At 42.5% G+C, this 27,349-nt stretch overlaps 4 protein-coding genes across 5 annotated transcripts; 1 reads left to right on the top strand and 3 right to left on the bottom strand.

The window, feature by feature from the left end:
* Positions 1-153: 153 nt before the first annotated feature.
* On the bottom strand, positions 154-4,999 carry LOC114765826 (very long-chain acyl-CoA synthetase-like). Of its 2 annotated transcripts, none has more exons than XM_028956294.1 (10): positions 4,418-4,999; positions 3,672-3,881; positions 3,424-3,582; positions 2,380-2,504; positions 2,056-2,250; positions 1,887-1,977; positions 1,606-1,795; positions 1,205-1,302; positions 1,007-1,137; positions 154-648 (listed from the first exon to the last, which is right to left on the bottom strand). In XM_028956294.1, exons 1-10 carry the CDS (start codon positions 4,917-4,919, stop codon positions 472-474), a joined length of 1,878 nt encoding a protein of 625 aa, XP_028812127.1. In that variant the 5' UTR covers positions 4,920-4,999; the 3' UTR covers positions 154-471. The 2 variants fall into 2 exon arrangements, with proteins under 2 accessions (XP_028812127.1, XP_028812126.1); XM_028956293.1 differs by having other exon boundaries at positions 155-648; positions 1,606-1,804.
* Positions 5,000-6,448: 1,449 nt separating this feature from the next.
* Positions 6,449-11,784, bottom strand: LOC114765796 (very long-chain acyl-CoA synthetase-like). Its single transcript, XM_028956252.1, has 10 exons — positions 11,267-11,784; positions 10,982-11,191; positions 10,637-10,795; positions 9,247-9,371; positions 8,625-8,819; positions 8,439-8,529; positions 8,020-8,218; positions 7,729-7,826; positions 7,515-7,645; positions 6,449-7,418 (listed from the first exon to the last, which is right to left on the bottom strand). The coding sequence occupies exons 1-10, from the start codon at positions 11,766-11,768 to the stop codon at positions 7,242-7,244; spliced, it is 1,887 nt and encodes a 628-aa protein (XP_028812085.1). The 5' UTR covers positions 11,769-11,784; the 3' UTR covers positions 6,449-7,241.
* A 987-nt stretch (positions 11,785-12,771) lies between these two features.
* LOC114766383 (very long-chain acyl-CoA synthetase-like) lies at positions 12,772-18,967 on the bottom strand. The gene is made up of 10 exons (XM_028957125.1): positions 18,263-18,967; positions 17,707-17,916; positions 17,475-17,633; positions 17,078-17,202; positions 16,225-16,419; positions 15,841-15,931; positions 15,567-15,765; positions 15,061-15,158; positions 14,849-14,979; positions 12,772-14,769 (listed from the first exon to the last, which is right to left on the bottom strand). Exons 1-10 carry the CDS (start codon positions 18,741-18,743, stop codon positions 14,593-14,595), a joined length of 1,866 nt encoding a protein of 621 aa, XP_028812958.1. The 5' UTR covers positions 18,744-18,967; the 3' UTR covers positions 12,772-14,592.
* Positions 18,022-25,382, top strand: gatm (glycine amidinotransferase (L-arginine:glycine amidinotransferase)). The gene is made up of 9 exons (XM_028957126.1): positions 18,022-19,730; positions 20,358-20,576; positions 22,259-22,454; positions 22,545-22,735; positions 23,004-23,141; positions 23,450-23,614; positions 23,908-23,971; positions 24,418-24,534; positions 24,644-25,382. Exons 1-9 carry the CDS (start codon positions 19,662-19,664, stop codon positions 24,754-24,756), a joined length of 1,272 nt encoding a protein of 423 aa, XP_028812959.1. The 5' UTR covers positions 18,022-19,661; the 3' UTR covers positions 24,757-25,382.
* The last annotated feature ends 1,967 nt before the right edge of the window (positions 25,383-27,349 follow it).

Raw genomic sequence — 27,349 nt, 5'->3', positions numbered from 1 at the left:
TCAAATGCTACATAAAAACTTCCTTTTTAGAAAAAATACTTTGATACTTTATCAAAGTACTCTGAAAATTAAAAATTGAAAGAGGCAGACTGTAGAGTGACATACTGCTGACTGTAGAATGATATTGAAACATACTGCATGTGATTATGGGCTATACAGAAATAAATGGTGGTTTGTTGTTGTGGATTCAAATATATATTATCAATATCTTCAAGCAAATAGTGAAAATGACATACAAGATACAACAAGATACAAATCAGAAACACACCTCATGATCTACCAGAGGGATAAGTTGATGTAAAAAATCTGCCCATGGCAGCTGCCCAAACTTTAGCTTCAATTTAATTTTTTGGGTGTAGTTTATATCTGTAAAATTAAAAGGTGCCATCCTTAACTCTCTTTCACAGTTAAAAACATGTTTAAACAAGGGTGCCCAAACTTTTGCATTTTACTTTCAGTAAACATGAACCTTTAAATGTGCATCTTCCCAGTAATAATTGAGTTGTAATAATTCATAGTCATAGGTTTATAACATTTATCTTTATCCATGTGAAGATACAGTGGGTCTTTGATAATGGTCAGATTGAATCCCTCTCCAACTAGCTTGACTTTGACTTGCTTGAATGTACCAGTGATTTCCAAAGAATTCTGAAATGGAAAATAAAGATTAAATGTCTTATTATTTACTCAGCTCGGGCATGCTTTCAAATCAAAATGGTTTGTGCAACAATATTTTGCATTATTATTGTTTATCATAATGTGATGCGGCAAGCTGCTGCCACAAAATAAATCTCAAGATTCTCAGTGACATAATTATGTCATTTAATGTATCGTTTTGCAATAAATTGTTTTTTTTTTATTGCAAAATGTGTCATGCCTACCACCTGCACCACACAGAGAGAGAGAAAATCTCACAACATAGCCTCATGATAATTTACCTTCAGATGTATATTTCATTGCTTAGTTATGAATAAAACATTCCAAAACCTTAATCCCATTTACACACCTGTATCCGTATAAACTGCGGTCGAGCATAGGATGGTAAGTAGCTGGCAATGTGAGAAAATGCCTCCGTGCCATCAAACTCGCTGCCAGATTTTAATGTCACGGCAGCCATTCCTGCCCTCCCCTCGGTGCCTGAGGAAATAATGTCTGTGTGAGAGACCTGTTGCCACAGACAGAGGAGAGAGGAAACAGAACCTACCAGGAACTTTGACTCCATACACGCAAGCATCCTTAATGAAGTCTAGCGCTGTAAGGACATCTTCTATCTCGGTTGTGGCAACATTTTCTCCTTTCCATCTGTGGGGTAAATGAAGCATGAAATGAAACTTCGCTTCATGTTGTGTAAAGTATATATTGTATAAAGCTAACATCTGTTAATTATGCCACAGTTAGCAGTTTGATTGGTTAGGCGGACTCCAGGGTGTGACAATGTCTCACAATCAATGTTGATAATGTTAATTATTAACATGCGCCTACCACTAAACTGGTTGGTCTGGACAATTTTTTTTTTCTTTTTACTTTCTTTTACAGAAAAAAACAGAACAAAATATCTGGACTTTTATTTTAATTTTAATTATATATATATATAGTTTGCCCAACCTGAAAGTGTCCCCAATGCGATCCTGAAAGTAGACGAAATTGTCCTTATCAATCCTCAGAAGATCGCCAGTATTTAGGTATGCATCACCTTTCTGAAACACATCGCGTATTTTTTTCTTCTCTGTTTGCTCAGGGTTTCTTGCGTATTCGATGAACGGAGCTATCGTGGTTATTTTTGCTACAAGAAGTCCTGTTTCACCTGCAGAAGATGTAGCAGGCTGTTGGAGCGGGTAATTAAGCAATCGAACATGTATATTTTGCACAGACATTGTAATATTCACCTTGGGGCATAGGTATGCAGAGGCCATTAGAGTCCCTCGCAGGTTCTCCTCGCTCTGCGTCAAATTGAATGAGTGCATGGGGAAAGAATCTCTGAGAAACACAGAGGAATTGCATGCAGCTTATTTCAAACCAGTCAGATAGAGTTTGCAGAATAAATGTGGAACTCACCTTTTGGTAGAAATTTTCTCGGCCAACAGCGCCGATCTTTCCAATGTAATTTATGAAACCGATGTTGCTGTCGGATGCGGCATAAAACTCAACGATTCTGATGTGACCAAAGCGGCTCTGGAATGACCGCCACACTTCTTCTCTGAGTCCATTTCCAATCGCCATTCTGACTTTGTGCATTTTGTCGCTCTCTCTCTGTCAAAGCCGAATTCAGATGTAGTAGACAGGAGACAAGCTGAACACTCTGATCTGCCAGTCAGTATTGACTCTGTTTTTTAAATGGACATGAATGCTTAAAACATAATTACATCTGTAGTGTTTCACCTTAGGTGTGTTGCAGAGATAGCGCATTGTTTCACCGATATACTGAATGATGGTCACATTGTGCTTTCTGCAGTCGTCCCAGAACTGTGAAACTGAAAACTTGCGCCTCAGAACAACTGTCATACCTGTAATATAGTAATTGCGATAAGTAGACATTGATTGTAATATGTAGTCATAGCCAGTTGCATGGAGCAGTGGTGGCCTAGCAGTTAAGGAAGCGGCCCCATAATCAGAAGGTTCGAATCCTGGTTCACCAAGGTGCCACTGAGCAAAGTACCGCCCCCACGCACTGCTCCCCAGGCGCCTGTCATGGCCGCCCACTGGTTAAAAGCAGAGGACACATTTTGTGGTGTGCACCGTGTGCTGTGCTGCAGTGTTTCACAATCACTTCACTTTCTTTCTTTCTGTATCAAATTTTAAATGTTTTCTCTGCCTGCTCTGCATACATCAATGTATGATGAAACCAAATTTCTCTGAAGAAGGAACTTTTTTTCTACTTGATAGGTGTATCATGATTTCAACAATTCTATTTGGCACCATCCTTAAACTTTCAGTGCATCCTCAAAACAACTGCAAGCTACAGTTAAAAAAAATGATTTTCAGTTCATTTCAATTCGGTTTGATATGATGTTAGTTTCACAAATGTAAAAACAAATACAATTTCCAGCTACATATATCGGCTGTCCATGCACTGAGTGAATAATTGACAGGCGTTAAAAACAACTCCCGTGAACTTTGAGATCAGTCCCTCCATGTGAGGCTGCACTGAACCTTGGATTTCTAGTATAATTTAAACAAAAAAAGACCAACCAGCCTGTCCGTTTATATGGTACCCTTGAAAAGAAAGAGTTATTGACACTGTCACGTGTTATACAATATTCTATAAACCGCATATTGCAACATGTGCTCAATAAGATATTTTCTTGCTCATTATCATATTCAAATACAGAATCTTAATGTAATTTTAATATTGATATTAATTGTAAATACTGTGCTATGCCCTCATAAACCTGAATATTAATTTATTAAAAGAGTATTGATTACCCCGCTGTATAGCACCATGTAATCCTATGACGAATCCAGCTGCATGGTACAGAGGAAGTGGAATGTAGATGACGTCCTCTGAGGAAGCCCCATTTATGAAAAGGTAAAAGGTACCGGCCCATATCCTCTCCTGAGTCATTACTGCAGCTTTAGGGAAACCTGAAGAGAATTAGAGGCCAGAACTAAGATCTTCATCCATGAGTGGCATTATTCATCACACAGTTAAAATATTTAAAAAGCATCTATACCTGTTGTTCCGGATGTGTATATATACACAGCAGGAGATCCCATTGTGACATTTGACCTCAGTTCGGGTGATATGGGTTCATTTGAGGCCTCCTCTATCTTGTCCACAAGGGTCTGCAAACCCGCAGTGTTGCACTCCTTGGACAGAATGAACACGGAGGCTTTCTGCTCAAGCAGTGTTGGCAGCACCTCTTCAACAGCCTCTTTCAGTTCTGAGCACAAAAAAAAAGATTTACATTTAAAAGAAAAAAGAACATTTTGCATTTTCAGTGCTACATGCATTGTATATAGTATATACAGGGTGGGCCATATATATGGATACACCTTAATAAAATGGGAATGGTTGGTGATATTAACGTCCTGTTTGTGGCACATTAGTATATGTGAGGGGGCAAACTTTTGAAGATGGGTGGTGACCATAGTGGCCATTTTGATCCAACTTTTGTTTTTTCAATAGGAAGAGGGTCATGTGACATCAAATGTATTGGTAATTTCACAAGAAAAACAATGGTGTGCTTGGTTTTAATGTAACTTTATTCTTTCATGAGTTATTTACAAGTTTCTGACCACTTATAAAATGTGTTCAATGTAACCAACCATTCCCATTTTATTAAGGTGTCTCCATATAAATGGCCCACCCTGTAGTATAAATAAGGTATAGAACAGTGTATAGAATACTTAAACATATTACTATAAATTAACATATAAACAAGAATAATTTATAGGAGAATATTAAATTCAGTCTTACCTTCTGCAACAATTAGGACTTTTGCCCCACAGCATGAAAAACAGTGGAGCAAAGATTTAGCCCTGATGTTGTAGTTTAACAGTGAGGCAGCACATCCAAGTTTGCAGAGGCCGAGCCACATCCACACGAAGCGGGGCTCATTACCCAGAAAAAGGGCAACAGTATCTCCCTGTGTGAGGTTGCCATGTTTCCTCAAAGCTCTGGCGATTTTGTTGCTTTCTTTGTCACAATCCTGATAGGAGTACTCACGTCCTTCAAAAACAAGAAGCGGCTTGTCTGGTCGTGTCCTCACTCTGTTCAGAAAACAGTCCAGGACAGTGTAGAAGGGCTTTCTTTTCCTGAAGACGGCCCTCTTCTGCTTTACCTTGAAGAGTGTCCAGCAGAATTTGCAGTCCTGCAATAAATAAGGAAACTGAATATTGAGAAATATCACCACTAAAACCACCCCTGCCAAAGCTGTGCACAGTCCTTGGAAGATTAAGGCGAGACTTGAGGAGGCCATTTTCACAGCTATGCTCAGACAGTCAGCACTGAATGTATTAAAACAAACTGTAGTGACGTGCACAGTCAGTCACAAGAGGCGAAATGGGGCACAGTTGACTTCAAAGTCATTGGCTACTTGCCGTGATGACTCAAATATGTTAGAATGTCTAGCCAGGCTTTGCAACCACCTTGTGGCTGTCTGCTGAACAACAGCTAAAGGGGGTTGGCCAGGAAATCAAGACAAACTCATCAAAGATCGCTGAAGGAACACATTTACCATTACCCAGATCTTACTATCAGTAGCCACAGGGACAATGGTAGTAATGGGGTTTGAACCTGTGACCTTGTGGTCTTCTGGTTACCCACTAGGCTACTACCAGCCCAGGTTTGGCTCGGGTTGTGATTTTTTGAAGCGCGCAACACTCACCAAGCCCTGAGATGTGTATGTAGAGTTAGGGCACACTAGGGAGCACTGTTGCCTCGATTATTTCACCTGTGCCCAGGGATCCATCAAAGCCTTGTCAGAATATTAGTACCATCCATCAGGGTTTTTATAAGCGGCTTACTAAAGTATTAATGAATTTAATAAGCCTTTTTGAATCTGCAGTGAGATTCGGAAAAAGCACAATGTAGACAGTAGTAATGAATAATGATTTATAATGAAGAAAAAAAGATCAATTGAAAACCAATAAAATAATTTCAGCACTTAAAGATGTTGCATAAACCTTAATTGGGGGACATTTCAAGATTTTGAGCTTTTCAGTAGGAATATGAACAATATTTTTGTGTAATTGACAAAAACATGAATGAAGAACTGACAAAAGCAAAGGTGTATTGAAGACGACCTGTTTTGTGTGGATGAACTGTGGTTGCTATGGGAGTCGTATGCGGTTTGGCGTAAATAACAAGACACAGAGAATCAGTCTTTGGGCGAATCTCATCTCACTCCTGACCAGTTTACCACTGAGAGGCCAACACAATGTACCCGGTGTGTACATAAATGACAGTGTGAAGGTATGAATTCCATCAAAGTCACAGCTAGATCAAAGATTCCATTCAAAAGAGCAAATCTCTAAACCGATCACCCTCGCTGTGCACTGTATGGTGTTCAAAGAGAAAGAGAAATATTTAAGATACGTGCCGTGTCATTGTTTTCTCCCCCTAGGCTCCTCTCTCAGGCTCCTTTCACAGGCTGATTAAGACGTACAATGGAACTTCCTGCTTATTAGGCCTCTGAGGAATGCTGTCGCGTGGCATTCGGCCGTCCACCTCAGAGTGGCGACTTGTGTTCAGTGATCAGTACAGTACTGTGTGTATATATATTTGTATTATTGTGTTTATTCGCCCAAATAGTGCTATCACTTACTATTATTGATACGTGTAGGCTGCAATCCACTACCTTGGACTGCTAAACCCCATGAGCAGGATACAAGTATGTGTGCGCACATACACATTAAGTTAGCCTTTGTACAGACAGACTAGGAGTAGCGAGCGGGTGCCAACCCCGGTAAGTTCTGAAGGGTCAGGTAGTCAGCCAAGCAGTGTGTGTTAAGAATAATAAGATTAGGGTGACCAGTGTTTATTTGCTTTAGCACCGTCCATGTTGTCGGCTGTGGTGGTCTCTACTGGGTAAATATATAAATATCTATACATCTACACCATCCTAGCTTCCCCCTGACCCTAGACCAGGGGGTAGGTTGTAACACATGGGACAGTTAGGTTTTGGGTAAATTTTAACATTTTCAGTAAGAAAACAGGGTGGACTCTAAACCCCCTTGCTATTCTGACCCGCTGACTAAGCTCCACAAGGAAATCAGGACAGTTGGAAAATCTTTTTAAGGATAAATAGCATCTAAACATGACATGGTCAAAAATTAACAGTGAACTCTCAGATAACACAATGTTGTAATCATTCTTGGTAGATTAAAGAATGAACTGGATGACACTAGATTACAATTTACGTGACAGAAATCCCACACCAATCCAACTTTCTTTCTTCCTGAATTTCCTTAAAGAAATGATACTACAAAAACTGTTACTATTTGTGATGGTAAGAAATCTGTTGAATTCTCTATTACAAATAAAATGTCTATTAACTCCATGGACGGCAAGCTTTAGCACAGCCTGGATAAGATTGTTATTATCATTATTATGCATCATTATTATTAGTCATAACCATTTATTAAATGGTTTTGGAATATTTAGCGACAAATATATTATTATCTCTGCACTCAGAAAATTGATATGTGAATCTAGTCCTAACAAAAGTGTACTGAATTAATGCTAAAATAAATTTCAGCTCACGACAGTGATTAACTACAATGAACAGAAGGCTACACAATTAAATGCGTAGTTCCCCTGCAATAACTGAGTTGTAATAAATCTGAGTCATGGGTTTATAACACTTGTCTCTTGGCATGAGGAAATACAGTAGGTCGTTGATGGAGCTTGGGTTGAAACCTTCTCTGACTAGGCTGCTTTTCACTTGCTTGAACGTCCCAGTAGTCTCCAGACAACTCTAAAATTTAAAGAAGAAGCCAAGAGTTATGGTGATTCACTTTGATAGCTAATATTAATAATACTAATAATACTAATAATTTGTATTTTATGGTACCTGAATCCGTATGAACTGGGGTTGAGCGTAGGGTGGCAAATACTTGGAAACATGAAGAAAAGCCTCAGAACAACTGAATTCTCTCCCAGCTTTTAATGTCACTGCAGCCATTCCTATTTTCCCCTCCGTGCCTAGAAAAATGTCAGACGGCAAAAAATGAAACAGACACCAAAGGAAATTTTTGAATCTCTCTGGTCTGTGTCTTAAACCATACCGGGAATCTTGACTCCATATACACAAGCATCTTCAATGAAATTCAATGCCACCAGGACACATTCAACTTCAGTTGTGGCAACATTCTCTCCTTTCCATCTGTGGTGTAGGTTAGATAGAACTTTATCACTTTACCAAACTTGATAACATTACAAATGTTTGTTCCGTGTAGTTGCTTAGAAATTTAGACTTATAAAGTTTTCTTCCTTATGGTCACAGTAACCAAAGTGTATCCACTACACTTTTTGATGTAAATTCATTTATAAAATACAACAAAAAGCCCATCTTGTACCTGAAAGTGTCACCAACGCGATCCTGGAAGTAGATGAAGTTGTCTTTATCAAACCTCAGCAGATCACCACTATTGAGGTACACATCACCTTTCTGAAAGACATTGCGCATTTGTTTCTTCTCTGTTTGCTCAGGGCTTCCACAGTATCCAAGGAAAGGAGCTGCGGAGGTAATTTCTGATACAAGAAGTCCAGTTTCACCTGCAATAGAGAATTTAGTTACAGCTGGAGGGGGTCCTGGATGATGACAGTCTTTATTTTCCTTCAGTAAAATACTGAAAAGGTTTATGGCACATATCAAATAAATAAAAATGATTGACACAAAGATACCCCTTTCCCCCACAAACCTCATCAAAACTCATAGAAATATTAAGAAAATAGTTACATTTATACCAATGTTTTGCAATATTGTAAAATTCACCTTCAGGAGTAGGTATGCACAAGCCATTAGAGTCCCTCAAAGGTTCCTCTCGCTCTGCGTCGAATTGTACGAGTGCATAAGGGCAGAGTCTCTGAAGAACACAGAGGATTTATGTATGAATTTATTAATTTATTTATTTTTATTGGACAAAAATGCTGAACAGAATAAAAACAAATTGATCCTCACCTTTTGGTAGAAATTTTCTCGGCCTACAGCACCCATCTTTCCCGTGTAATTCATGAAACCAATGTTGCTTTCAGAGGCGGTGTAAAACTCGACAATTCTAATGTGACCAAATCGACCCTGGAAGGACCTCCACACATCTTCTCTGAGTCCGTTACCAATCGCCATTCTGACTTTGTGTGTTTTGTCGATCTCTCTCTGTCAATGTAGTTGGTATATAAATAAACATGGTATAACCTTTATCCTTTATTATTATCCTGTATACAAATATACAAATAAACAATGAATATACATTTATTGTGCAACATTCAATTTTGTTAAGAAGATAACTAAATGAAAGTGAAGTGATTGTCACACGTGATACACAGCAGCACAGCACACAGTGCACACAGTGAAATTTGTCCTCGGCATTTAACCCATCACCCTGAGTGAGCAGTGGGCAGCCATGACAGGCGCCCGGGGAGCAGTGTGTGGGGACGGTGCTTTGCTCAGTGGCACCTCAGTGGTACCTTAGCAGATCGGGATTCGAACCAGCAACCTTTTACGCAGCAACTGATTACGGGGCCACTTCCTTAACCACAATTCAGCAGTTCAATAATGACACAGTACATGAAAAGTGCTTCACCTCAGGTGTGTTGCAGAGATAGCGCATGGTTTCACCTATATACTGAATGATGGTCACATTATGTATTCTGCAGTCATCCCAGAATGCAGATGCTGAAAACTTGCGTCTCAAAATAACAGTCATTCCTGTAACACAACAGAAATAGTGCAAATACTTTTGCTTTTCAGCAGGCTCTGGTTTATCATTTAAAGAGGCTTCATACGGATGTGATTGTGAATGTCTAACCAGAAATCGGTTTATACAGTACCCAGACAAGGGAAAAGGTCATTAAGAAATCAGTCACAGACAGTCAGTTATTTCTTGCAGGCCATCTAGTAAAAGCCCTCACTTAGAAAATTACATGAAGAACCATCAAAACATTAATTCATTGATCTGTTTATTCAATCTCAAAAAATATCCATGCTCAAAAATGAAAGGGAACTGAAAAAAACACATCCTAGATCTGAATTAATGAAATATTCATATTAAATACTTTATTCATTACATAGTTGAATGTGCTGACAATAAAATCTGATGCCCCAGATGTGCTCAACTGGATTCAGGTCTGGTCTATGGTCTGGGCAGGCCAGTCCATAGCATCAATGCCTTCATCTTCCAGGAACTGCTGACACTGGAGGGTCTAGACCACATGAGGTCTAGCATTGTCTTGCATTAGTAGGAACCCAGGGCCAACCGCGCCAGCATATGGTCACACAAGGGGTCTGATGATCTCATCTCGGTACCTAATTGCAGTCAGGCTACCTCTGGCGAGCACATCTCCTCACCTCCTCTTCTCTATGGCTGGGGCAGAAAGGCCACCCCACACCTTACTGACCCACTGCCAAACCGATCATGCTGGAGGATGTTGCAGGCAGAAGAATGTTCTCCATGGTGTCTCCTGCTGGGTCTCCTCCAGGTCTCCTGATGTACTGGCCTGTCTCCTGGTAACACCTACATGCTCTGGACACTACGCTGACAGACACAGCAAACCTTCTTGCCACAGCTCACATTGATGTGCCATCCTGGATGAGCTGCACTACCTGAACCACTTGTGTGGGTTGTAGATTCAGTCTCATGCTCACTCGAGTGAAAGCACCACCAGCATTCAAAAGTGACCAAAACACCAGCCAGAAAGCCCAGAAACTGAGAAATGTCGTGCTAATTTCCTCTAATTTCCATCTGTTGTCTATTCCATTTGCACAGCAGCATGTGAAATTGATTGTCAATCAGTGTTGCTTCCTAAGTGGACAGTTGGATTTCACAGAAATGTGATGGACTTGGAGTTACATTGTGTTGTTTAAGTGTTCCCTTTATTTTTTGAGCAGTTTATATTAATTTCCATAATATGGAATATATTGACTGTATTTTATCTAATAAAATTGCTAGAGTAGGGTGAAAGTTTTTTGATTACCTCGCTCTATAGCCCCGTGAAGTCCTAAATTGAATCCGGCACCATGGTATAGAGGAAGGGGACTGTAGATGACATCATCTGAGGTAGCCCCGCACGTGGACAAGTAAAGGGTGATTGCCCACAACTTATCATGATTTATCACTACAGCTTTAGGATAACCTAGAAGACAAAACAAAAGCCATGACTAAATTAATCAAACAGCCACCTTTTTTCATACGAATGGGGTCTTTTATTATTATGTTATTATTACGAGTATGAAAATGTATACAGTTGCATATGATGCATTATGTGCATAGGTCATTAAAATGGTTCCTCATATGACCACTTTATAAGAGACTTACATACCTGTTGTTCCAGATGTGTAAACGTACACAGCTGGAGATACCATCGTGACTTTAGACCTGAGCTCTGGGGAAATTGGCTCATCAGAGGCCTGCTCCATCTTGTCTAGAAGAGTCTCTATACCTGGAGTGTTGCAATCCTTGGACAGAATAAACACAGAGATATTCTGCTCAAGCAACGTCGGCAGCACCTCCTCAACAGCCGCTTTCAGCTCTGAGAGAGAAAAGGAGAGATGCTCACAATCTGAAACTGAAATAATTAACCTTCAGGCCGTAATTCTAGCCTTACCTTCAGAAGCGATGAGGACTCTCGCCCCGCAGCATGAGAAGCAGTGGAGCAGAGATTTCGATCGGATGTTGTAGTTCAACAGCGATGCAGCGCATCCAAGCTTGCACAAGCCAAACCACAGCCAAGCGTAGCTGGGATCATTACTCATGAAAAAGGCGACAGTGTCTCCCTCTCTGAGATCGGCATGTGTCCTCAGAGCTCTGGCCACCCGGTTGCTTTGCCGATCGACATACAGGTACGAGTATTCACGACCTTCAAAAATAATCAGCGCCTTGTCCGGTTGCCTCCTCACTCGTTCCAGAAAACATTCCAGGACGGTGTAGAACGGCTTTCTCTTCCTGAACCCATCTCTCTTCAGCTTAATTCTAAAAAGTGTCCAGCCATACTTGCAGTCCTGCAATAAATAAGGAAACTGAATGTGGACGAATATCATCCCTAAAACCAACCCTGCCAAAGCAGTCCACAGTCCCTGCATGTTAAAGAGAGAACTTAGAGACATCATTAGAACTGTTCTCAGAAGACCCCAATGAACGCTTTTAAGGGGGGAAAAGTAGCAAGGATTGCAATCATTGACAAGGGGCGGGATTTGACAGTCAAGTTGTCTGGTTTTGTCTTCATAACCAACGTGTGGCTGTCAGTTAGACTCAATTTCACCTAAAGAGGCTAAACTAAAGCAAGTTTAAGGAAAATACATGCCACTAACCTCAACTGCATGTAGAAAACAACGAGAAGGTCTAGTTGATTTTTGGTAAAAAGTTTGCTATTGTTAGTAATTTCATTGGAAAATAACGTAATGCAACACAAAATATTATACTTTAAATTCTTATAAAGAAATAATTTTGTTTTAATGCTTTAAGATGTCTACCATTGTAATTCCTGATTTGGTTCAGTAGGACCTGGGCTGCAAATACCATTAGTTTAATAAACTCATAACCCAATTTTAAAAATATATGTATGAGCCCTATTTGAAAACAAGTCACGTTGCAGCGCTCTGGATCAGCTGGAGAGGTCGAGTAGGGAGTTACAGTAGTCCAGGTTGGAGATGACTGCATAGCCTGTGTCAATATAAATGGACTGAATCGACACGAGTGAGCAACAATAACGTAGTGGCTGTGATATTTTTTGATCCATTCATATTTTAATATTGGTTGTAGCCTATGAATCAGATGACCAGAAAGTCACAGGTTCAAACCCTGTTTTCCACTATTGTGTCCCTGAGCAAGATACGTGCAAAACAGCATCAGCTAAAAGCTATTTATGTATTAAGTAAATGTGAAAATATTTATCCAGATATGTGCAATATCATTTTGATTAGGGAAAAAAAGCCGATCAGCTGCCACAGAGTCCACATGGTGGCACTGTCCTCATTGTTCTCAGATCCGAGTTCACTGGAAAAGAAGGCAACGGGGTCAGTGGGTTCAGTTGCTGGGTAGGTCAGTCAGCAGGACAGCTGCTCAAATTTACAGTTAGATTGTGAGGAATGCATCTGATGAGAAACTAAAGAATAAAACAGAATTGCTTTAAAGAGTAATTTGTTTAGATGACATTCCACAGTTATACAAGGAATGATACATGAAGATGCCTTAAAAGTAACTTCACATGCAAAATATGAGTACATTTCAGTACAAAATTCATATTGTTAACACTTGACAATTTACATACTTATGCATTACATCAATGCTTTAAAAATATTGTTATTTGTGTCTTAACTAATACAGTAAACAGGATGAAATACATGAAGCAACATATATATAATTGCACTCATTTGAACTGGCTGACACGGCATTACAATTTGAAGTCAAAAGCCAAAAAAATTCTAAACATAGAATAAAGATTTCGCAATTCATTTTCACAACAGCAGACCAGGGGTAAGATTCTCCACCCTTAAGTTGCCAGGGGCTACGGGGGGCATGGGCCTCTCTTACAGATCAGCTCAACTAAGGCCCCTGGTAAATTATTGTGACCTATCATACTTGGCTAAATGGAAACGCATAGAATTATCCTTCTTGAATATACCAATAATGTCTTAGCTTGGTTTCATGGGCAAGGAGAAAGGGGTGAATCTCTCCCTGAAAATGGAAGATGGATGGAAACAGTTAAATGTTTCCAAATTCAAAGGGAGGCTAAACTGCTTAGTTGGAGTCCCAGTTTTTACACCAGGAACACTTGACCCTGGATACATTACATTAGGCATACAAGGTATTACCTTTTATGCAAGATCGTCAAAATTAGTGACTTTTGACCGATTATGCCAGATACATGACTTGGATGAGATAGACTTTAAGACCATACAACTGTCAGGTACTTACTACGAATTGTTGTTCAAATATTTATTTATGCATATGATTCCAGAATCAATAAGGGCCTCAGTCAAGCGATTACATTACTAACTCCATGAACTTGAAATTATCATTTTCCGATAACTCCTGGACCTGGAGGGAAAAAATTTGATCCAACTTTTCACTACTTTAATATTGATATGAAATTCACCTTCCTGACGAACTCAGTAGAGGTGATGCTTACCTCCTAAAGGTTCAATTAGCAGCTGGCGAAAAGGCTATTACAGAATATCTAGCCGCTGTGTCTGTTTCCTTGTAAACTTTCATTTCCTCCTGTTTGGACTTCACAATTCACCTCCTTCATTTATTTAGTTTTATCTGACTTATATGACTTATTTTATTTTTATGAATGTCTTTTGTCACTGTTTTCTTTGTTCTGTGTGCCGTTTCCCCTGCAAAAAAAGGTAAAAAATACAAAAAAAAAAAAAAAAAATCTGTCCCTTGGTCAGATGGATAATGCAGTGTCATCTGTACCTTTAAGTTTATCAGTTTTCAGTCTCATTATCGGCAATGGCCTTATGATACTCTATCAGTATATTCGACTGTTTGCTCTGCGAACGTTCTGTCCAAACACTGTCCTTGAGCTAACTTGGGACAGTTACCGCAACGGCTTCTGCTTTCCTAGACCTGCAGCCGCTCATGCTGCTGAGGTCTGATTGTTATGTAATAATAGCGATCATAGTTGAGGTAGGAACCACCACATGCTGATTACATACAAAATATCACAAATTTTCAATACATAAAGGGATATAATGCTATAAATGCACAGGCCGCTACAGTACGCTCGTGTCTATATTTATATGGTACAACAAGCCTGTGATTGATTAACCCAAAGGATTCCATCAATCCATCCATCACATACAAGCTACACGGCACCCAAACACCACTCTGCATGATCCTGTTGCACATTTCCATTTATGATCTACCATGGCTTTGATTTCTGTGCGGTAGTGCTGTGATGAATCCGTCCAGATGAGAGATTTTACTTCACAGCTTGATGGTCCCGGACACAATGGAGTTATAAATGTCCTCAGTCATTGGTATGTAGGTCTTTGCTTTGTCGTTCAAAAAGAAAAGAGGATCACAAACCATGCTTGGGTTGAAGCCAGCTTCCACTAGCTTCACCTTCATTTGCTTGAATGTTGCGGTCACCTCTACAGAATTCTGAAGAAAGAGCCAACATGAATTTTGTTTCAAATGAACTGGGGGGAAAAAAAAAAAAAATGTACGGGATGGGCCCCACCTGAATCCTGATGAAGCGTGGGTGAGCGTAAGCTGGAAGGTAGCTGGAGATATGACTGAACATGCTTTCCCAGTCAGGCTCTTCGTCTTCCTTTATTGTTATAGCAGCCATTCCGATTTTACCTTCGTGACCTTGATGAACAGTCAAGAGCCACATCAGCAAAATGCAATACTAGAGCCAGAATAAGGTTGAGAAGACACACTGACACACACCTGGCACTTGGACACCATAGACATTGGCCTCCTCAACAAACTCCATCATTGTGAGAATGTCAGAGACTTCAGTTGTGGCCACGTTTTCTCCTTTCCACCTACAAAACAAGAGAAGCTGCTTAATAGGTGGCCCTGGATTTAATTAATAAGTAGTGCAAAGTACCACTGAGGTGCCACTGAGCAAAGCACCGTCCCCACACACTGCTCCCCGGGCGCCTGTCATGGCTGCCCACTGCTCTCAGGGTGATGGGTTAAATGCAGGGGACAAATTTCACTGTGTGCTCTGTGCTGCTGTGCATCACATGTGACAATCACTTCACTTTACTAATCTCACGGACCTACTTTTCAGGAATAAACTTAACCTGGAACAAATCCAGAATTAATGCTTCTTGCTTTTTGTTTTAATTACAATTTAAATTCAAACGAATTCAGCAGATCCGTGGCTGGGACCAATAATCCTCACACATTTTAATCATGAAGGCCAGAATTTAGTGTAGACTGTGGACCTGAAGGTGTCTCCGACGCGGTCTTGGAAGTAGATGAAGTTGTCCTCGTCTATCCTCATCAGATCGCCGCTGTTGAAGTACACGTCTCCTTTCTTTGAAACGTCGCACACTTTCTTCTTCTCTGTCTGCTCTTTGTTTCTCGCGTAACCCTCAAAAGGAGCGATGTCTGTTATCTTGGAGACCAGCAGTCCAGTCTCACCTAGAAGGCCATCAACAACAACAGAGGACAAATTAGGAGGAGAATATTAATATGGCTTTCTGAAGGGGTCCTTACCCCTTCCCACTTCGATGCACAGCCCACTGGAGTCTCTCACTGGCGCGTCCACTTCAGTGTCATATTTGATCAAGGCGTACGGGAAAAGCTTCTGTAAAAAGGGAACAAAAAGAACCAATAAAAAAAAAAAAAAAAAAAAAAAAAAAAAACACAGTAACCTTAACCCCACAGCACACAAAATCAATGCTGCTACATATCATGCCCGGCTGATAATGTTGTTTACCGGTCCGCTTCTGTCACGATGAAATCTGATCAAAGAATGTGTTTCTTAAGATCCTTAAGAATAAACTGATTTCGGGTTTTTTTTTTTTTTTTTTTTTTTAAGTAATGACAAAGATAAATGGCAAACGTGCAGCACAGAACCCCTGACAAAATTGCCCTTACCTTGTGTAAAAAGTTGGTCCGGCCGATTGCACCGATCTTCCCGGTGTCGTTCATGAAGCCGATGTTGCCCTCCGTGGAGGCGTAGAACTCTCTGATTTCAATGTCACCAAATCGATTCAGGAACTCTTTCCATACATCTGCTCGGAGTCCGTTGCCGATGGCCAATCTCACTTTATGGTCCTTGTCATTGTCTTTCTAAAAAGACAAACCGTGAACGCGTGAACTGACACGTTGTTCGCGCACATTACGTTTATACCTGTTAAATCCCACTATCCGTTCGCATGTGTTGTATCAAAAAGGATTTCTGTAAAGATTTCAGAAGAATGCTGACTGTAAAACAGAGGAGGGGTTTACTTTTACCCACAGTAGTAGTAGTAAGTGACGTTCGCATTTCGACCGCTCCTTGATAAATTCGCGATATTCAATTTCAGACCCGCTCGGCCTCTATTTCCAAGTAGTTTTATTCCTAGACGTTCAGCTCGCGTGTTCATCTGCGACCGGAGCCGTCCTGCTGCTGCTAGATACAGTTTCACGGGCCGAACACCGAAAATGTGCGTTGCCCCCGGCAACCCCTCATGTGACTGACCGAAGCGGACTGTGATTTCTAGGGAACCAATTTAATTTAAAAAAAAAAGAAAATATGAGAACTGATGGGTCACAAACAACAGTTGGTCCAGCTAACAGACAGCAAGCTCTATTCCGGTTTACCAAATGGTCGCACTGACACCTGGTGTGGAAAAGGCCACCATATGGGACTTTGTGCAGAGAAAACGACGAGTCGAGAGGGACCGTGAGACAGATGTCTCACGGCCGGGAGCGGACGGCACGGGCATCTGTTCCAGGAGACTTTTACCTTTGGGGAGTTACAGAGATAGCGTAAGATCTCGCCAATGTACTGGACCACAGTAACGTTGTGTCTTCTGCAGTCGTCCCAAAACTGAGAAGCTGAAAACTTCCTCCGTAAAATGATCGTCGAACCTTGGAAGAAGAAGGAAAAAAAACGGTAAATGAAGAGCAGGCGCAAAGGTCATCGATTGATATCCGGCAAGACACGACTCGTCTTCACTGATGAAAATACGATTTGCACTTCGACCCATTTGACCTATTAGCGAGGAGCTGACATGTGAAAAGTGCTTAGAGACCCAACCCCTCCGCTCGGCGAAACCCTTCAGGAGTAAAGATCAACAAAGGGCCCATTCAGCGCCCTTTCGCAACCGACTAAGCCGGAAGTGTGGACTGTGAAAGTTCACCTATTTCTATGGAGCCTATGAAGCCGATGAAGAATCCGGCGGTGTGGTAGAGAGGCAGGTTGAGGTAGACGCTGTCCTCGGCCGTCACGCCGTTGGAGGACAGCACCGCGAGGGCTGCCAGCAGTCGTGTGTTGTTGACAACCGCCGCCTTGGGCAAACCTAGATCATTGTGCCAATACGTGAATACTCGTGATCTTCCAAACACTGGTCAACGTGGACAATGCGGTCCTACCAGTGGTCCCAGACGTGTAGATGTACACAGCAGGGCTTCTGAACGTCACTTCTGAGCGCAGCGAGCGCGGTACGGGTGCTTCTGAGGCGTTCTCCACGTCACCCAGGAAACTTACAAACCCCGGCGTGTTGCATTCTCTTGTCAGTACGAGGACGGTCACGCCTTCCCTCTCAAGACTCGTCTTAATTTCTCCAACAGCGTCGGCGAGCTCTGCAACAGAAGAAAAAAATAAACTTTCCTTGTGGGAGAGAAGAGATGCAACGTCCAATTCACCGTTACCCAACCAATGGCAGAATACGACACAACCTACAGTCCAATGGTTACCGCACCTTGTTGGGGGGTTTTGGAGATGAATCAGAAATATAAATATGATTTGCCAAAAGGGTTTGGTTGGATAAAAACGCGCACACGTGATTGTGTTGTGGTTGTGTATGAACTCCCCCTGCAAAACCGAAAGTGCCAAACGCCGCCAGCTGCGTCGCCTCAGAGGCGGCACCGGAGGGTCTGTCACCGTCACCGGCACCGGCGCCCTGCGCGCGTCTTTACGCGCCCTTACCGGCCGCCGCGATCAGGACCTTTGCACCGCAGCAGCCGAAACAGTGGAGCAGGGACTTGGATCGGATGTTGCAGTTGAGCAGCGCCGCGGCGCACCCCAGCTTCGCCAGGGCCAGCCAGGCGAACAGGAAGGCGGGCTCGTTGCCCAGGAAGAGCGCGGCCGTGCGGCCCTGCGTCAGGGCGCACCGCGACCGCAGCGCGTTCGCGATCCGGTTGCTCTGGCGGTCGGCGTCCCGGTACGAGTACGTCGCGCCCTCGAACACCACGAACGGCCGGTCCGCGTGGCGCGCGGCCTGCTCCAAAAACCGGTCCAGCACGAGGTACGCGGGCTTCCGGCGCCGGCGCGCCGCGAACGTGAGCAGGACGCGCAGCAAGTTGGCCGCCAGGCGCACGTCCTTCCAGAAGTAGGGCCAGAAGATCCGCAGCAGCAGCAGCAGCGGCGCGACGAGCGCGGCGGCCAGGATCGCGGACGTGGCGAACATGTTCCGCTCGGTTCCGCTCGGTTCCGCTCGGTTCCGCTCGGTTCTACTGTCCCGCACGCGCCGGCCGCGACTCCATTGCGCTGCGAGGGCGGAGCGTTCCAAAAAAATGCGCCTTTTGACGTAAACGCGGCCACTGTGTCACAAGCTAATCAGTGGTCGCCATCTCCGAGTCTCCGTCTCCATCGTTACTTGTTTTTTTGTTTGGTTTGGTTTTGTTTTGGGTTTTTTTGCATGAAAAGTGTTGCATAAGATACCGTTTTATTGCCACGCTGTTTCGACATCTGCGTGGTCGGCACCACGTGACCAAAGGTAAACACCCCGGTTCCAATTCACAACTTTTCCCAACTCGACGTGCAGGTTGGTGCGGTTTGTCACGCGTTCATAATAAACCATTAAAAGGCGTGGCCACTTTCTGGGACGAACTCCCTGAACTGTGTTTTTTTTTTTTTTAATAAGCAACGATTAACTGTGATCAGACGTCCTGCGTTCCCCCGTGACATAAAACGCCCATTTATGGTTATAATCTGGCAATCGTCTGATGCCGTATCTGCTCCGAGCTATATAATGGTGGGAAATAAATGTATTATGGAACCGGGGCGGAGATATGGAGTTATTACGGCGATCCGACCCCCCCAACCCCGACAGACTTTTGAACCCCCACCGTGAGCACCGTCCATACGTACAAAGAGTGCGTTGCGCCACGCAACTGTTCGGCACGGCAGATAAGAATTTGCTGCTGTAAGGCGTCGTCTTTCCCTTTTTCCCCCCCTCCTCCCTCCCTCCTCCTGTCACGTAGCCCGAGAACTCTTTCTAGCGACCAATGTGGGAAGGCGGAGGGTATAAAGGCCACGTCCACGCCACATGGACTCCAGCCATCCACAGAGAGGACAGTAGACTACAGTAGACCCGAGAGGAATAATGCTGCGTGTAAGGTGTCTCAGAGGAGGCAGCAGGGGGGCTGAGGCAGCACATCTGATTGGAGCCATGGTTAGTATGTAGTTCTTTCCTGGTTTTGTTAATAAAATTTGTATTCTTGAGTCACTCTACATGGCTGAGGCTCTAATAGTGCAATGCAACTTATGATTACGCACAAGAAGTGTTAATGTGTTAGTGGTGTTAAGTGTTAGTGGTTGGTAGTTGCCTAGTGGGTAACACACTCGCCTATGAACCAGAAGACCCAGGTTCAAACCCCACTTACTACCATTGTGTCCCTGAGCAAGACACTTAACCCTGAGTTGCTCCAGGGGGGGACTGTCCCTGTAACTACTGATTGTAAGTCGCTCTGGATAAGGGCGTCTGATAAATGCCGTAAATGTAAATTGCATAGGAAGTTCTCCTGATTACATACATATTAAGTTGCATTGAAGGAATGCCACGACCTCCTGTCCTGAAGGACAGAACAGCTGGCTGAACAGCAGCTGCTCTTTCACTGGTGAGAGCAACAATTTAAGCCAAGGGAATTTGAAATATTGCATTTTTTTTTACGTACAAATTAATTAAAACAAAATCTGTATTGTTAAGCCGAGATTTTTTTTCCCTCCATGCAACTTTGCGGTCATTTGCTTGCGTTAATGCCAACACGTGGCCCTCCCGTTTGCTTGCGCCGTGCGCCAGGTCGGCCGCGCCGTGGCCGGATGGGCGCAGAGGGCGCTCCAGAGCACCTCCAGCTCGGCGGCCGCCGCCCAGCACCGGGTGCTGGAGGAGGACCCCGTTACTGAGGCCGCGCCCCACGCGTGTCCCGTCAGCGCCTACAACGAGTGGGACCCGCTGGAGGAGGTGATCGTCGGGCGCGCGGAGAACGCGCGCGTGCCCCCGTTCACCGTGGAGGTGAAGGTAAGTAAGGGTCGCGGCGGAGGTCACGTGACCGAGAAAAAGCCCAGACACGCATCAATCAATCAATCAATCAATCAGTCCTTATTTATATGGTGCTTTTTGCAATGTTTGTCACAAAGCGCCTGACAAATAGAACGGTGCTCAAAGGCCCAGGTGAGCAAGCCAGAGGCAACAGTGGCCTGGAAAAAAACTCCTTTTAATATGAAGAAAACTTTTAGAAGAACCTAGACTGCACATAGCAAAGAGAACCCATCCTCCCCAGGTCAGCACGGGATTACAATGAAATACATTCGAAAAATGTGGCATATTTCAGTCCACATGTGTATAAAAAAATTAGCATCCAGGCAGAGGGACAGGTAGGACAGTCCATGGAGGTCGGCCATGTCACGTGAAATCACCAGGAAACTCGTGAGTTAGCGAGCGAGTTAGTGATGAGTTAGCAACAATTGAGGGTAACTGAGCGAACTAGACATTTCCGGCGGCACTAACTAATGGTGCGGGGACTGTTGTTCAAGGCTAGACTATAAGTAGGATTTTAGACTAAATACTGATACTGAGTCCCGTGCATTCTTTGAAGATTGTTCCGAAAAAAAAATTGGGGATCTATAAGCAAATGCTCTTATTTCCAGCAGTGATTTTGTGTACAGCCAGTAAGCCGATAAACCGGAGCAGGACCACGCAAAGCTTCATAGGTGATAAGAGTCGGTTCTCTCAAAAGAGTCGAACTTCCCATCACTAGTTCCGGAGCCGTCACTCCAATACCGGCTGGCCAATGAGACGAAGCCCCGCCCACAGGAGAGAATTGTGCCAAACGTCCAATAGAATTCTCAGACAGCGGGAACGTAAAACGGGGCGGAGCGACTGTAAAAGCCTGCAGCGTCACAAGAGCGAGGCGCACGTTGTCAAAATCCTAACCTCTTATTTTACACTTCAAGCTCGTATTTTCGTTTGATATTAGGGAAGTTTTGTTTCAAAATTTTGGCACAAATCTGCTTCCATACACTGATGGTAACATGAAAGCACGTTGTAAGTCGCTCTGGATGACGGCGTCTGCCAAATGCCATGAATGTCAATGTGTTGCAATTCTCAATAAATGCACCAGGTGGAGCCAGCGCTCCCACTTTATTTATGACAGCATTTGCTTGGTATTCTGAATAAACTGCAGTTTCGTTCGCTTTGAGCTTGATTGCGCTTAGTTAAGTTAGTTACTTTCTCTTTTTGCATGCTTTTCTTTAATATGTAAATTAATCACGGACAATGTTAAAGTTTTACTTATCTATTCAAACATTAGGGGGACTCATAGAAGGTTGCAAATCTCTTTGCTTATTTGCAAATATTATTTTGCTTATTATTTGTGGAATATAACAGACGACTATACTATTATCCTGAATTGCCTTTGGCTCCCTTTGTGAGGCACTGTATTAATTAAACTAACAAATCTATATGTAATTATGTGATTTACATTTTCCCTGTCACAATTTTATTCGCAACCAGGAGGAAACATATTTTACCAGTTAGTTTGGGCCACTTTTTGTGTAATGACCTCATTTGACACTCACATTGTAATAGTTGTATTATTTTAGCTACAAACATTTTATTACGATCGTAGCTGGAATTAACGGGTGAGTTTGTTTGAAACTATTTAATATGTCAGGCACTCATCACTCCCTTTTAACATCCAGGCCAACACCTACGAGAAGTACTGGCCCTTCTACCAGAAGTATGGGGGTCAGCCTTTTCCCAAGGACCACTTGAAAAAAGCTATTGCTGAAATTGAGGAAATGTGCAATATTCTCCGTCAGGAGGGAGTTACTGTCACAAGGCCTGAACCCATTGACTGGTCTTTGGAATACAAGACTCCAGACTTTACTTCTACAGGTAAACATGTGACGCTGGAAGTTTCTTATCTCCATAGCCTGCAAACGTTCCCCTTTGAAGAATTTGACCTATGACCCTTGTTCATGACAGGCATGTACTGTGCCATGCCGAGGGACATCCTCCTTGTCGTCGGCAATGAGATTATCGAGGCTCCCATGGCCTGGAGGGCGAGATTCTTTGAGTACAGGGCATACAGGCCTCTCATCAAGGATTACTTCAGAAGGGGGGCAAAGTGGACCACAGCCCCAAAGCCCACCATGGCTGATGAGTTGTATGACCAGGTAAGATTGCTTGCTTGATCATTGCTAAAGCCAAAAAACTACTCAGAAGAAGCAACACTGTTCCTTTTTATTTCAGCCATCAACACACTTTAACCTTACATGGTGGTTTTCATGAAACAATTTTTTTCTAGAATTACAGTATGTGCAAATATCTGTGGTTTTCTGAAGTCACAACATTTTATGAGGATTGCACGTTTGAAGTGGACAGAGACATTTAAGGGCAGTGCCCATTCTAATTTGCTTGTTCCATCCCGCCTCTTTTTGAAAGGACTATCCCATCCGCACAGTGGAGGACAGGCACAAGCTCGCTGCACAGGGCAAGTTTGTCACTACTGAGCATGAGCCCTGTTTCGACGCCGCTGACTTCATAAGGGCCGGGACAGACATCTTTGTACAGAGGAGTCAGGTAAACGCTGGCGGAGGGCGTCGGTGCGGCCGGGGGGCACGTCAGAGGGCGTCGGAGTGCAATTAGATCAGCGAATGGTGGCAAGAAGTAATGAGAGCAAACAATGGACCCTTTAACGTGGTTCACTGTGCTTTCTAGCACATTCGGTACTTCTGAATGATGAGTTTCCGAGCAATGTGGCTGAAGCTAATCATCAAAATTAAATAATGTCTGCAAAAGCTCACAAAATATTTGGAATGTATAATGCTAATGGAATGAGAGGTTCTTAATAGTTTAAAAGTGCAAGCCAGCATCACCTCTTTCTGCAGGTTACAAACTACATGGGCATTGAGTGGATGCGTCGTCACCTCGCCCCTACATACAAGGTGCACATAATCTCCTTTAAGGATCCCAACCCCATGCACATCGATGCCACCTTCAACATCATTGGCCCAGGCCTGGTCCTGTCCAACCCTGACCGTCCGTGCCGTCAGGTGAGATAATAGCCATTTTTCCCCAAAAGGTTTCCAATTGTAGGAATTCTTTTGGTGCCGTTGTTGTATCCAGTAGCTTGTTGCACATAATTTACGTAATTTAAAAATTTAGTCCAGGACTGGATTTGTTTTTGTTCCAGACCGATGATATGTGCATTTAAACTGAGGTCAAATGTTATCTACATCAGATATGATGCAATGTTACTGCTGCCTTGTTCAATCTTGACCTGCCCTCTAGTGGTCTTATGGCAGAAGTCTCATTTTTGTGCATGTATGGACCTCATTTCTTTCAGATTGAGATGTTTGAGAAGGCTGGCTGGAGGGTGGTGAAGCCTCCTACACCTTTGATTCCAGACAGTACGTTTTATACAACATTCACCACAGATATGCCGGGCGTCAGTGATATGCACACATACCCCCACTCTCTGCTGTTTTATCCGAGCGGGTAAGGAACTCGTAACCAAAGGGTTGCAGTTTCAAATCCTGAACTGCCAAGGTGCCACTTAGGTCCCCTTGATCAAGGTACCATCCCCACAAAATCCCCCCCGGGCGCCTGTCATGGCTGCCCACTGCTCAAGGGTGATGGTTAAAAGCAGAGGACACATTACGCTGTGTTACGCGTGTTGTTCACAGTGACAAAAACAATCACATAGTTTTAACAAGACAAATTAAGATGCTGCATAAAGACACCCTTATCTTTTTTAATTTCTTGTGTTAATTTATTTAGATTTAAGTCACCCACCTTAAACTGATTTTAAGAATACTGGTTATTATCTAATTGCTAATTTCTTCCTTCTTGACAGCCCATCCTCTGTGGATGTCCTCAAAATGGTTGTCAATGAATGTCTTAATGCTGGATGAGAAACGTGTCATGGTGGATGCCAATGAGGACACTATTCACAAAATGTTTGAAAGTCTGGGTAAGTGCACAGGTCGTTATTGCAGTCATCAAACAATGCCACTAAAGAAGTAAAGTAAAGATTTCAGTTCTGTTTCCTGCACTGCAACATGCATTTCTTGCTCCTCAAGGCATTCAAACCATCAAGGTGAGCATCCGCCATGCTAACTCCCTTGGAGGCGGGTTCCATTGCTGGACAACGGATGTTCGCCGCCGTGGTACCCTGCAGTCTTATTTCCACTAGCCCTGCCAGGAAGAAAGCCGCTTTTATTGCGCTTTTAAGGTCTAGTTTAAACAGTCAGCGTGCCATTTCTCTTTATATGCCATTCTAAAATTTAAAATCTGTCTGGAATTGGCAGGGTTAATTTATGGGAGAACTTTTTTCTACTTCCTTATCTGCAATGATCAGATACTGTCTTAATTCTATTCTATGTTTTTTTTTTTAAAGTTTTGTAACTTTTCTAAAAGAATAGTCATTGACATTACAGTAGTTCAGGTAATTAGTTTATGTGTTAACTCAGGCATTCGGGGGGAAAAAGAAACCAATGTACATAGTTTTTAATACACTTTATTGGCATATATACATATCCCATTCGTTAAGTTTTTATATTAGCTTTAAAGGTGCATTTAAGGTCCATTTCAAATATACCTTTTGCCTTAGCAGTGAGTCTTAAACAGTTGTTCATTTTAGCAGGCTGCTTTTTGCTTTTTCTTTATTTTTTTTTTATTTCTACTTTATCCATATTACTCATAAATCAGTGTAACACATCAGGTCAACAACTGCATTCAGTTTGCTTAGTATAAAAATGTAGTTAATTTATGTGTGGCACAAGCTTTTACTTTGTCATGGAAAAAAATAAAAATATATATTCTGACCCAGTCTCATATCCACTGGTGACTTAGCGCCATAAAGACACCATTGTGAATTTGGTTCCTTGTTATTTTGTTTTCTTGTATACCAATTATTTCCAAATATACACATGCTAGACATTTACATTTACAGCATTTATCAGACGCCCTTATCCAGAGCGACTTACAATCAGTAGCTACAGGGACAGTCCCCCTGGAGACACTTAGGGTTTAGTGTCTTGCTCAGGGACACGATGGTAGTAAGTGAGATTTGAACCTGGGTCCTCAGGTTCATAGGCGAGTGTGTTACCACTCTAGACCATCATCGTTAACAAAATTTAAATAAAGTACTATTCTATTGTAGCTGTTAAATAATACTGTAGTTTGTTGGATCAGGCTTATTGTGTATCTGCCAATGCATGTTAATTATTAACAAACGTCACATGGACATTGACGTGAAGCCTAATATATTTGCATTGCACAAGTAATCCTGTCAGCTGCAGGGACTACAAGCATCACTATCACTAACATGGAGTAGGCCTATAATATTGTCAAATATGATTATCCATCATTTCAGTTATTAACAGATGTGAAACCGATCTTGAAGACTTTTTGGAGGCTATAATACAATATATCACTTCTGTCATTTCCATCATTTTGAGATTGGCATGTCACAATGTGTTCTGAGGTCCCATTGAGCAGCAATAGGAATTTTGCCCCTTCCAGCATGTATGTCAGCATTAAGTCACATTTCACATTTTTTGGACACTGTGAAAATCATGTGGTCTCATCTCTCCCTCTATCATGTCAACTGCAGATTGTATCTGCATTTAAGCATTGACCTATAATCTTACAAATCACCTGGCAACCCCCCAGAAAATGGTGTAAAACTCATTTTTACGCTCAAAAAATGTAATTGCTGTGCAATATAGTACTAGCCATAACCCCTTTCCAAATAAAAAAGGCTTTCATACTCATACAAAACCATGCAAAATCAAATACTATCCAAATAATCATACACATTAGACTTTTAGATTTGGGTCAATTTCAGGCACTGTTTGAAAGTGCCATTGTGAAACACAGCACACGGTGACACAACAAAATGCATCCTCTGCTTTTAACCATCACCCTTGGTGAACAGTGGGCAGCCATGAGAGGCGAGCAGTGTGTGGGCACAGTACCTTGATCTGTGGCACCTTGGCGGTTTGCGATTTGAACCCGCAAACTTACAATTATGGTCCGCTTTTTTACCTGCTAGGCCACCACTGCCCCAGAGAAATTTGGAGAATTCAATCATGTGTCTTCACTACAACAATCAATAAATCAGTGTCGATATTTGTACATAGGATGCTCATACGATGTAGACCTCCTCTAGGGGGCATATATCATTGATGAATGATTTCTCAAGAGCTCACAACTGAACAACTGACCTCCTTCTCTTGCTCCTGTCTGGACCCAGCATCACTAGATTTCTTTCCACCAAAATTAGGCAAGGTCACATAGCAGAGTTTTCAGAAAGACAGTAAAAGAAAATTATATTTGCCAGACTTCACTGCATCCTGATCATGTAGCCTGACCTCAAACTTATGCTAGAAATATCTCTGTGGAGCTTTACCGCAATAGTTCTGACCATCTTGGCCATCTTGGCCTAGTTCTGACACTTAACCCTGAATGTCTCCTGGGGGGGGACTGTCCCTGTAACTACTGAGTGTAAGTCGCTCTGGATAAGGACGTCTGATAAATTCCAAATCTGCAAATGTTCACTAACCGCCTGTATAACTCAACATACTGGAGAAGATCATCAATCAGCATCAGATCAGCAAATGAAAAATCATGCGTCTTCATGTTTTTGGGACAATACATACATATTTTGTACTCCTCCACTGCACCATGCTGTCACCACTCTATCTATATATTGGATTCTCACCCCTCTATGCATATATTATCACATGAATACAAATAAGCAGATTCGGATTTAGATGTGTTGC

Source organism: Denticeps clupeoides, chromosome 16 (assembly GCF_900700375.1).
Source record: "Denticeps clupeoides chromosome 16, fDenClu1.1, whole genome shotgun sequence".
Classification (NCBI taxonomy): domain Eukaryota; kingdom Metazoa; phylum Chordata; class Actinopteri; order Clupeiformes; family Denticipitidae; genus Denticeps; species Denticeps clupeoides.
This window is presented reverse-complemented; position numbering and strand designations above follow the sequence as displayed.

Bases quoted from the DNA above. Each gene is read 5' to 3' on its own strand.
- LOC114765826 (XM_028956293.1), bottom strand. From the start codon at position 4,919: ATGGCCTCCTCAAGTCTCGCCTTAATCTTCCAAGGACTGTGCACAGCT. The intron at 3,583-3,671 runs GTATAGATGCTT...AATTCTCTTCAG, and splicing joins ATACACATCCGGAACAACAG to GTTTCCCTAAAGCTGCAGTA. The intron at 649-1,006 runs GTGTGTAAATGG...TTTCCATTTCAG, and splicing joins CGCAGTTTATACGGATACAG to AATTCTTTGGAAATCACTGG.
- LOC114765796 (XM_028956252.1), bottom strand. From the start codon at position 11,768: ATGATGTCTCTAAGTTCTCTCTTTAACATGCAGGGACTGTGGACTGCT. The intron at 9,372-10,636 runs GTAATCAAAAAA...GTTGTGTTACAG, and splicing joins TCACGGGGCTATAGAGCGAG to GAATGACTGTTATTTTGAGA. The intron at 8,530-8,624 runs GTGAGGATCAAT...TGTGTTCTTCAG, and splicing joins GAGAAAATTTCTACCAAAAG to AGACTCTGCCCTTATGCACT.
- gatm (XM_028957126.1), top strand. From the start codon at position 19,662: ATGCTGCGTGTAAGGTGTCTCAGAGGAGGCAGCAGGGGGGCTGAGGCA. The intron at 19,731-20,357 runs GTTAGTATGTAG...GCCGTGCGCCAG, and splicing joins CACATCTGATTGGAGCCATG to GTCGGCCGCGCCGTGGCCGG. The intron at 20,577-22,258 runs GTAAGTAAGGGT...TTTAACATCCAG, and splicing joins CGTTCACCGTGGAGGTGAAG to GCCAACACCTACGAGAAGTA.
- LOC114766383 (XM_028957125.1), bottom strand. From the start codon at position 18,743: ATGTTCGCCACGTCCGCGATCCTGGCCGCCGCGCTCGTCGCGCCGCTG. The intron at 17,634-17,706 runs GTAGGACCGCAT...ACAATGATCTAG, and splicing joins CTACACGTCTGGGACCACTG to GTTTGCCCAAGGCGGCGGTT. The intron at 14,770-14,848 runs GTGGGGCCCATC...CTCTTTCTTCAG, and splicing joins CACGCTTCATCAGGATTCAG to AATTCTGTAGAGGTGACCGC.